The sequence below is a fragment of the Selaginella moellendorffii genome, unplaced genomic scaffold (genome assembly GCF_000143415.4).
Source record: "Selaginella moellendorffii unplaced genomic scaffold, v1.0 SELMOscaffold_15, whole genome shotgun sequence".
NCBI classification, from domain to species: Eukaryota; Viridiplantae; Streptophyta; class Lycopodiopsida; order Selaginellales; family Selaginellaceae; genus Selaginella; species Selaginella moellendorffii.
In genome coordinates this window covers 1,380,446-1,390,257 of record NW_003314276.1, presented here as the reverse complement: position 1 = coordinate 1,390,257, position 9,812 = coordinate 1,380,446, and the positions used below count along the sequence as shown (strand labels likewise).

Here is a 9,812-nt window from a genome sequence, read left to right as displayed (position 1 = left end):
GCGGTCCTGTTTTACACAATGGCAGCGTACCTTCGAGATAAATGGTGGTGCAAGGCTTAGCTTCAATAGTACTCGTGTCCGGATGTTCTTCAGCACCTCGATGTAATTCCGAGAATATATGGTTTTCGTCCCATCAAAACTCTCATCATTGTCTTGTTCTGATGGTCGTCCATTATCGTTTTTCCCATTGGCCTGCCTGATAAAATCAAATCAATTCGGACTGGATCTTCTCAAACTCGAAAGCTGGTACGGTTTGTCATCGCCAGAATTTCAGGGTCGTTCTTATACCTGACAGGACAGAAAACAAAGCACACAATTGAAGTATGTGATGGGGAATGATATATACGATTTAAATTCTTGAGCGTAGGAGTTACCTTGAGACTCCATCAAGAACCAAGTACCTGTGACAAAGACGAAGAAGAAAACATGTCAGACCACCCCTGAACTCTTGTAACATCACTCACTTCAAGCATTGGATCCATCAGCCATTCACTAGCATGCTTTGCGATCCATACGATCTGCCGCCTGGCAGCAAAATCGACACAGATATTTTATGCGTACCTGAAACATGCCAGCCAGATCCATAGCCATCTTCTCATCAGCATCCGAAGGATACATACCAGTACGTGTATTCATGACCGAGAAGCAATCGCCAAACGCAGGTTGAAAGATAAAAACCGCTTTGGTGGTGTAATGCGGTATGTCCAATGAGGCTGCTCAAAGTTTCGATCTGTATGAAAGGACGTGAAAAAATTTCTGTAGCGGACCTTCTCAAAACAGCTTGCTGTTCAACATTCGACATGAAGATAGAATACACAGCGAAGGATCCAGCTTTTTCATAATGAGCGCACCTGCAGGCTAAATGATTAGAGAACATGTAAATGCGTCATTACCTTGCATAGCCCACGGTTCCACCAGGAACTGGTTTCTTGTCCACTGCTATGTGATCGACAATGGCGATGAGTCTTTTGGATGTTTTCTTCGTGAAAAAGCTTCAGGAGATGATGTCACACTGCTGCCCCGCTACGCACTCTGATGCTGTCTTCGCCAACAACAATAAACCTCCACAGTTTCCGAGGCTTGCTGTCTGCAGGAGAAGTTCGGACATTCCTTCGTTGGCACCATGGACTGTTCAGCCACCACCTTTCGGCGCCGTTTTCTTAGTTCTTTCTCTTGTAATTCCACGCATTGTCCAAGTGTTCAGGAGCAAACGCGATGGATAGATGTGGTGTGTTGAATGTGTTCCGCTTTTTCACTGATGGCGCTGGAAACTGAAGCAGACGTGGAAACGATTTGTTGCTCTCTCCGTTTTTCATTTTCGAGAAGAATCGGCGCAAATTTCAGCTGGCACTTCGATGCCGGCCGCTAAGTTCATCACTTGACTCACAAGCCAGCAAAGAAACGCACTATTTTGCAGTTCGCTTCTCCAGGTCTCAAAACGATTGCAACTGAAGGACCTGTGAACTTCTTCTGAGAAAAATTAGTTGCAGATGTAATACACCCACCTGGATTTCCATTTCAACAGAGCTCACGGCCGGGTGTTATGCAAGGCTCTTCTCTATTTTTCTCATCACTTTTCCGTGTCAAGATAGTCGGCACCAATGGAAGCTTGCAGTTCTCTATAAAGTTCAAGATGATTAGCAATAGCATCGACAATATCCCTTTTCGAGAACAAACAGGGAACTGTCAGCACAAGTCTTAACAATCGCATGTACACTCCTCATCACACAGCCTGCAATAAATCAAAATGATCTGTCAGTTACGATGATACAGTTTCACATAGCAGTTACCTTCAAATGGATTTCGTTCCTTGCGTCTTTCAGATTCGCCAGCAGGAAGTTACACATCGGATTGAAAGCGAACTCTACAGCTTTCTCGTGGGTCTTTGCTCCAGAGGGCACCTGTTTTATCGGGCTTCTTTCTGTCGCCAGCTTGTCTTCTGAGACCCAATTAGTGCAGTTGCTCTCAAGGAAGTTTAATTGCCGACGAGAAAGCACCTACGAACGAGCTTAACACGTTATATGTCTCACAGAAAAGAACTCTTACTTGCAAAGAATCGCTTGGAATCTCTGAATTGCAGAATGCGAAGCATCTCAGTCGCTGGACAGCTTCCCAATCTTCAGGAAGGACGACATGTCTGCGGCTTAAAAGATCGAGTGCGAGCTTTCCTCCAGAGCCGTGAGCAACGACAGCAAGCACCGTGCCAGGGAAAGTTGTGTAGACGAAGTCCCATCCACATAGAACGTGCTCAAGCGAAATGTCGGCACTTGCAGCTTGCTGCAATGCTCTTTGTCAGTCCCACAACAAACAAAAAAAACACAAGATGGAATGGTTTGCACGTTGAACGCCACCTCGCTTGGATTTAGAACAACCACTGCCATCCCAAGCCCGTGAGCCCATTCTGATTGGAAAATGTAAGAACTTGAATTTGAGAATTCATGCATTACCAAGAAATGCCAATACTGTAAGAAGGGAGTCCTAGCAAAACAACACATAAAGCTTAGACAAATTGTCTTGCATTTGCTATTTACCTTGACATGGATTTTGTTCGACCATAAGCCATCACAGAGAAGTAAAACAATCGCCTTTGCTGACTTGACATTCGAAGACACGAATATTGTGCTTGTCTGGGCAACAAAGTCATGAAATTTTCAATTCATCATGCTAGTTACTTACCTGACGTGATGTATTCCTTTTGAGCTCCAGCGTTTTTAACGTCATATCATAACTCTCCAGAAGCAGCTCCTGGATATAAGCCACGACTGCAGCACTCACTACCTCATGTGCAGCAAGGTCCTGGCAATACGAGTTGAGAGCAAGCAAGTAAAAGAAGATATTGCTAAACCTGCTTATCTGTAGTTGCGCCAAGTAAAAGCTTGTCTGCGAGTGGAAAAGGACTCAAAGTTTTAGAGACTAGTAAGAAATGCTGGATTCAGTACCTTGATCGCCTGCCAAGTTTTGGAGCTGAAGATCCGTGTCGAAAAAGAGGCCGAGTTGATGGAGTTTAGCTGCATCACAAACGCTCTTTCTCTTTGAAACTCGACGTGTCACCTCCTTCAGCCAGTCACGCCCTGGTAATATCGATCAAACTGGCTAAGATCCGATAAAGAAAGAAAGCGCTCACCAGTGTCATGCTCCAGTGGATGATCTTTGTTCACAGCTATGCAAACGCAGTGTAGCAGGAAGAACTAGGATCAAACACGAACGAGACAACAGCGGATACCGGATTCCTGCGAAAATGGGAAAGAATCGTCTAAGAGGAGCCGAAATATCTCGCAACATGTCCGATATCGGCTCGATCCCCGCCACAGCGCAACGGCGACGCCTGGAACTGCCGATCCTCGAGCGCGGCTGCCCGATCCTGCAAGGCGATTCCAGAAAATCGCGACGGAGGAGCGGCATTACCATCTGACAACCCCGCGCCCATCGTCTCCCTCGCAAATGCCGCAATGCAAGAACGCTAGGGTTTATCTCTTTTTCACATAAGCCATACAAATGCCCCCTCTGGGCATTGCTTTTAAAGAGGCCTTACTAATGCCCATCCGAGGCATATGCTGCATAGTCGTTATACCGAGCTCTCGTCGGGGAGATCGCAAGCAAAGTAGCTCATCCATACTCTTGAGCATCGAATGGAGGAGTGCTATAATCATACATCCTGTCCAAGAAAAACAATCCAGAGAAGAAATGTTAAAGAGAGCATCTGGAGTAAACCCATTAACTTGCCTCGCAAAAGGCCCAGCGAGCTCTCCCCAATCCAGAATCGCCACAATGTGATCGCGATCCATCGCCCAGCATCGATCATTCTCTCGAAGAGCTCCATCGCGTGGAGCCATTCCAAATCATCAATCCAAAGCCCTGGCAATCTATCCCTTGTAGAAAAACCTTCAACGCATTAAATCAGGAATCTCAAAATTTTCTTTCGCGAATATACACACTGAGCTACAAAGGCCAAAAGAGAAGAAGAAGAAGAAGAAACTCCGACCTGGCGTGGATGTTGCTAAATGCGTTACAAAAAATCCTCTCGCTCTCAGCCGATCCTGTTGGAGACGGTCTGGCACAGAGATCTCAGCTGCGTGTTCCATTTGTCGATCGCGGTGTATTTTTTCAGCCCTTTCGATCTGCACAGCACACCGTTTAGTTCTAACGAAACTAACTAGAACCTATCGTCCAGAGTTACCTGTCACCGAGCTCCAGGAGCTGATGAACTTGATCTATGTGACCGTGAACCCGGTTGTCCAGGATGAGAGACACTAAGAGCTGCTCCACATCTCTTTCCGGAATGTTGAGCTCCTGTTTTACACAAGAGAGTTGAATGGCAGCAGATAGAATTTGCACAAAACCGACCTTCGAGATAAATGGAATGCGGATCCGGGTGTAAGGCTTGATGAGCTTCAATAGTACTTGTGTCCGGATGTTCTTCAGCAAGTCCTCGATGTAATTCCGAATGAACGGGTCGTCCATTATCGTTTTCCGGTTGCTCTACCAGATAAAATCAAATAAAATCAATCCTCGCCCGGCTCAGACTGCCAACTTAACAGCTTTACCTTCAGGATCTTCTCAAACTCGAAAATTTCGTTGCGCTGGTAAGCTGCGACAAGGTTTGTCATCGCTAGAATTTCAGGGTCGTTCTTATACCTGACAGCACAGATAAACAAAGCACAGAATTGAGGAATGTGGACAAAATGATACATACGGTTTTGCTTCTTGCGCGTCGAAGGGGTTAACCTGAGACTCCATCAGCATATTTGCAAGAACCAAATACCTGTTACAAAGAAAAAAACATGTTAGACCACCTGTGGACTTTCGTAAAAGCCACTCACTTCAAGCATTGGATCCGTCTTTGTGCTCCGGCTTCGTCATAGTTCTTGAAGGCCTCGAAAAAGTCAGTGGCTGCGTCTGCCCAGTGCCTCTCAGCCATATGCATCTTTCCGCCGCACTCGTGGATGATTCCCATGATGCGTGGATGAGGAATCGCCGATTTGATAGACAAAGCTTTTTGATAGAGTTGCTGAGGCCGAGGTTCAGTAGAATATCATAAAAAAAACTGCATAGATACCTTTAGCTTCTTGTTGTTCTTTGTCTCCGTGTACATCTGAATCTCAATGGCGTATACTTCCAGAAGCTGAGTTCCTTTCTTCTGATCATCAGAGCCATCTTCTCTCTGGCACGATCTGTGGAGCTCTTTCAAAATCTATGCAGAGAATGAAGGGTCAGAAAATTAGAAAAATCACCCAGGCTAAGATTACCTTGCTCATGCGTGCATACTCTCCCATGTCGAACCAAAGCTTGCAAAGTTTGAGATTCGCTTTAAACCACAACCTCTGCACAAATCACTATTAGCAAGAAACACGAACCATAGGCACAACCTCATTCTTGGCATCCTCGAGAGCTTTGAGCGTTGTCTGGTAAAACTCTTGCAGCAGCTCCAGGTTTTGGTTTGCAGTGCCGGAGACAAAATCCATGATGTTGTTGATGCATTTCTCGCTGTAGTTCCGGGTAACCGCGGACTTGATGTACGTCAGCATCTCCCTATAGGCGTCCATCATCTCCTTGTAGGTCCCCAATCGAAAATGCACCTTCACGGTCTGCTTCAAAGCCTTGAATCCCCTGCGTGGTGTTTCTTTGAGAAAAGAAAGAGAAAAGCTCGTTTACCATTCTCCTTTCTCTTCTTCCATCTTCACGACCTCCGCGAAGCCCTTGAGAGCTCCTCGAGGATCAGCCTCCACAAATCCTGCCGATACCATTGTTTTCTTTCACAGAAAAGAAAATCTCTACCTTTAGAGTTGTAGTACTGATTCTCGATATCGACATCTTGCTCCTCGGGGTCTTCTTCCGAGTACTCAAAGCCATAATCTTCCATGTCCGCGTCTATACACCACGAAACCAAGCAAGAATTACTGAGGATCCATGCAATGCCAAGCGCGGGAGCAAGAAATCGCGCCCTAGCGAGCGCTGCGCTACGAAGAGAGCTTACCGGAATCCATGGCGCCTCCGGAGAGCGGCGATGCGCCAAGCGTCCTCGCGACGAGCTGAGCGCCTCCCCTAACGCTACAAAAGAATATAAATCCTTAGAACCCTAAAAAAACACCCCAAAGGAGGATGATGAAGGGATGATGATTTCGATCGCGCGGCTCCTCCGCCGCGGCAATGCGGTCTCTTCCGGGCTGCGCAGCGCCGCCAGATTCTACTCCCTAGAATCCCCGCGCGGCCGCTTGGATCCCTTGCACTTGCCGGACAGCTTCTTGGGGCTGGAGGAGCGGCCAGTGGAGATCGACAAGGAGGTATTCCAGCAGTACAAGTGCTATCCATCGATCGCAGATGTGGGATTCATCAAGCACATGACGCTGGTGCTCCGCGGCGGCGCGATCACCTGGTGGGAGGCGGCGGGGATTCTCAAGAAATTCGAGGTAAAGCTTCAGGCCTTCCACATTTGCGAGATTTTGCGCAAGAACATCGATGCCGACGCTGCCATGGGGCTGTTTCGCTGGGCGCAAGCACAGCCAGGCTTCCAGCACGACACCAATTCCTACAATCTCATGCTCAAGACGCTTGGCCTCAACCAGCGATTCCGGCAGCTCAATCTCCTTCTCAAGGAGATGATGGCCAGTAACATCCAGAGAACTTACGTGACATTCATGGCGGTGGTCCAGAGCTACTTCGATGCCTTCATGGTGGACAAGGCCGTCCAGAGCTTCCTCGAGTTTGAGAGCTACGTGAAGCGCAAGCCCAAGAAGAAGTACTACCTCTACGTGCTCAAGAAGCTCATCGAGAGCCAGAGAAGTGATGTTCTGCCAGTGATCGTGCGGGGTATGCTCCAAGTTGGTCACGTAGCCGACACCGAGACTGTCAATGCCGTGATCCATGCGCTGAGTTCTACCGGCAGAGTTGGAGAAGCAGTGGATCTTTCGAGGCATATGGTGGAGAAAGGCTGTGCTCCCGACGTCCACAGTTACATCTATCTCATCAGCGGGCTTGTGAGATCCGAGAACATGGATCGAGCTCCTGATATCATCGCGGACATGGCAGCGAGAGGCTGCAAGCCAAACGTCCACAACTTTAATCTCCTGCTGGAGTTCCTGCTCAGCTCCGACAAGGCGTGCGAGGCTCTCGGGGTTGTGAAGACGATGGTGGTCGCGGGGTGCTGCGAGCTCCAGGAGGCTTCGAACAAGATCATCATGAAGTTTCTCGAGGAGAAAGGTGACGCAAATTTGGCGTCCGACTTCTACGGGGATTTGGCTGTTTCGGATCGTATGGTCTACAATGGGCTTTTGAGACTTCTCAATGGTGCTGGACAGTACGAGAAGGCACTCAGGCTCTACGAGGACATGAGAAAGGACGCCGGCTGCGCTTCAGACATTGAGACAAAGAACATAGTCATCCAAATGCTTTGCAAGGAGGGGAAGACCGACGAGGCTCTCGAGCTGTTCCAAGGGCTGAAAAGCTCGAGGATCAAGCCAAACAAGGCTACGTTTGACGTGCTCTTGGTGGGACTGGCCGTGAACGACAAACTTCTCGATTGCCTTCAAGTGATCAAGAAGATGGACAAGAAAGGCTTCGCTCCGGAAGAGGCCACTTACGCCTGCGTGATCGAGGCCTTCACCGTCGGTGGTTTGTACGACCAGGCTTTCAGGCTCTACGGCAGGATGAAACTCGAAGGGATGGATCTAAGCCTGGAGCTCCAGAATCAAATGCTCATGAGACGCCGGAGAAGCTTGGAAGCGAAGAGGTAAAGTTCATTATTGATGTTACTCAAGATTTACAAGTTCGTCACTACAGAAGTGGATGAGTCGAGGTCATCGTACATTCGTACTATGTGAGACAGGAGGCTGGTGTTTTCGAGACTCGGCACATCTGAAGAATTCCGTTGAGGCTTCAGAGGCCAGAGCTCGGCATAACCGGAAAGCATTGCGACAACTTCGGCCATCGTCGGACGGCAGCTCTCGTTACTATCGGTGCACAAGAGAGCTATGTGGATAACTTGGAGAACTTGTTTATCGTCGTACCGCTCCAGTCGTGTATCAGCGAGGCTGAGCAGGCTTCTGGCTTGATGAAGGTCCCAAGCCTGCGTGGCACGAGAGATATAGTCGAAGAAGAAGAATCCGATGCTTACCCGGTCGAGAAGGAACTGCTCATCTGGTGCTACACACCTCCTCCCAGCAACAATCTCCAGAGTCAGGATTCCAAAGCTGTAAACGTCGGCTCTCACTGTCAGTCGTCCACGGAACGCGTACTCGGGAGCAATGTAGCCACTGGAGGAAAGAGCGGTCAGAGAATTTCGAAGCTCAAGGAACTTACTAAGTGCCAGCGATTCTAGTGCCACTGATGAAGCTTCGGTCGTCTTCAAACAGCTTGGAGATCCCAAAGTCGGAGATCTTTGCGTTGAGGTTCCCGTCCAGGAGGATGTTGCTAGCTTTGATGTCACGGTGGACGATCGTGACATTGGCATCATGGTGGAGGTAAGCCAGGCCTCGGCTCACTCCCACGACGACGTTATATCGACTCGACCAGTCCAGGAAGACACCACCTTCTGCAACAGCAGGTTAAGGTATGACCAGATCACTTCGCTGCTTTTTTCTATTTTACCGAATAGTGCGATATCCAAGCTTCGATGATGCAGGAACTCGTAGACCAGCAGCTTGTGCTGAACGTCAGCACAGTATCCTATGATCTCCACCAGGTTCTTGTGCTGAATTTCAGTTATCACTTTTAGCTCATTGAGAAACTCATCCGTTCCCTGGTGTGATTCCAGTGACAACCTCTTCACAGCAACAACTTTTCCATCTTTCAGAACGCCCTGTGGCAAGGCAAAAGAACTCTCGAATCTTAGAGCTCAAAGTACACACGCGAGTACCTTATATACTACTCCAAATCCTCCCTCTCCGAGCTTGTTCTCCGCGGAGAATCCCTTCGTTGCGAGCTTCAGTTCCTTGTACTCGATGCATCGGGCACGCTCTATGACGATACAAGAATGGATTTTCCATCTGGCTTCGAAAGAAAAGGTACCTTTGACTCTCACTGATCCCAAGTTTTTCCGTTTTACCATATCGATGATGCGTGTTGTAAGGACGAAACCAACGCAGATAAGCGTGACTGGAACTCCCACATCGAAAACAATCTTGCTCACTGGAAAAACTTACACTTCATTAGAAAAGAAAAAATTCCAAGTAAGATCACCTCTTGAGCTACTGCTAGCAGGCACTGGAACGTAAATCACATTTCCTGGAGGTGGCGATGGCAAAGGTGGCGGTGGCGGAGTTACCGTCATTGTGATCACAACACCTGTGATGATCATGGTTCGATCAAAGAACTGTAGCGAAGAATGCAAACACCAAAAAGCTTACTTGGATCTGATATATGGATTGGATCCTTGTTATAGAGCAAGAAGCAATCGTAATTTGTTCCGGTAGTCCAATATCCGCCACCTCGAAGTGGAAACGACGTGTTGAAATCGTCGATGCGAACTCTAGCGGCCGTGAGGCAGCTGCTGCAGTGATCTCGATCCAGAGTCCTGTTGGAGCACTGGCTGAGTGCCCACACAACGCTGTCCCCGCGGCCATAGCTCACCAGAAGCTCGCTCCCATTCATGGGCGTCCAGAGGTAGAGGAAAGAGCACACCGTGTCCAAGCTCTGGCTGTAGCTATCGCCGGGAGTGTAGCTCCCGCCATAGACGAAAACATCGAAAGCTTGGGCAGTGGCGGGATAGTTGACGGGATGATCGGCTCCAATCTCTGGAAGAACTCGGAGAATTATCATCACGAGAAGGAAGATGATCACCATGGCAACTTTAGACCACCTATTTTTTCTAGGGGAAA

General features: G+C 48.3%; 3 protein-coding genes across 7 annotated transcripts; 1 reads left to right on the top strand and 2 right to left on the bottom strand.

Annotated features, from left to right (window-relative positions):
• Window positions 1–1,883: 1,883 nt before the first annotated feature.
• Window positions 1,884–3,081, bottom strand: LOC9632999. The gene is made up of 7 exons (XM_024675619.1): window positions 2,940–3,081; window positions 2,846–2,880; window positions 2,677–2,796; window positions 2,532–2,627; window positions 2,448–2,478; window positions 2,047–2,401; window positions 1,884–1,997 (listed from the first exon to the last, which is right to left on the bottom strand). Exons 3-6 carry the CDS (start codon window positions 2,719–2,721, stop codon window positions 2,145–2,147), a joined length of 429 nt encoding a protein of 142 aa, XP_024531387.1. The 5' UTR covers window positions 2,722–2,796; window positions 2,846–2,880; window positions 2,940–3,081; the 3' UTR covers window positions 1,884–1,997; window positions 2,047–2,144.
• An 816-nt stretch (window positions 3,082–3,897) lies between these two features.
• LOC9633510 (COP9 signalosome complex subunit 2) lies at window positions 3,898–6,090 on the bottom strand. Its single transcript, XM_002970680.2, has 12 exons — window positions 5,975–6,090; window positions 5,776–5,868; window positions 5,653–5,731; window positions 5,367–5,607; window positions 5,247–5,321; window positions 5,057–5,191; window positions 4,821–5,008; window positions 4,694–4,762; window positions 4,545–4,635; window positions 4,345–4,479; window positions 4,178–4,290; window positions 3,898–4,118 (listed from the first exon to the last, which is right to left on the bottom strand). The coding sequence occupies exons 1-12, from the start codon at window positions 5,982–5,984 to the stop codon at window positions 4,028–4,030; spliced, it is 1,320 nt and encodes a 439-aa protein (XP_002970726.1). The 5' UTR covers window positions 5,985–6,090; the 3' UTR covers window positions 3,898–4,027.
• A 10-nt stretch (window positions 6,091–6,100) lies between these two features.
• LOC112346508 (pentatricopeptide repeat-containing protein At4g31850, chloroplastic-like) lies at window positions 6,101–9,406 on the top strand. Of its 5 annotated transcripts, none has more exons than XM_024675616.1 (5): window positions 6,101–7,726; window positions 7,777–8,545; window positions 8,604–8,677; window positions 8,750–8,999; window positions 9,081–9,406. In XM_024675616.1, the coding sequence occupies exons 1-2, from the start codon at window positions 6,111–6,113 to the stop codon at window positions 7,784–7,786; spliced, it is 1,626 nt and encodes a 541-aa protein (XP_024531384.1). In that variant the 5' UTR covers window positions 6,101–6,110; the 3' UTR covers window positions 7,787–8,545; window positions 8,604–8,677; window positions 8,750–8,999; window positions 9,081–9,406. The 5 variants fall into 5 exon arrangements, with proteins under 5 accessions (XP_024531384.1, XP_024531383.1, XP_024531385.1 ...); XM_024675615.1 differs by having other exon boundaries at window positions 9,065–9,406; XM_024675617.1 differs by having other exon boundaries at window positions 8,618–8,677; window positions 8,750–9,406.
• Window positions 9,407–9,812: the final 406 nt, after the last annotated feature.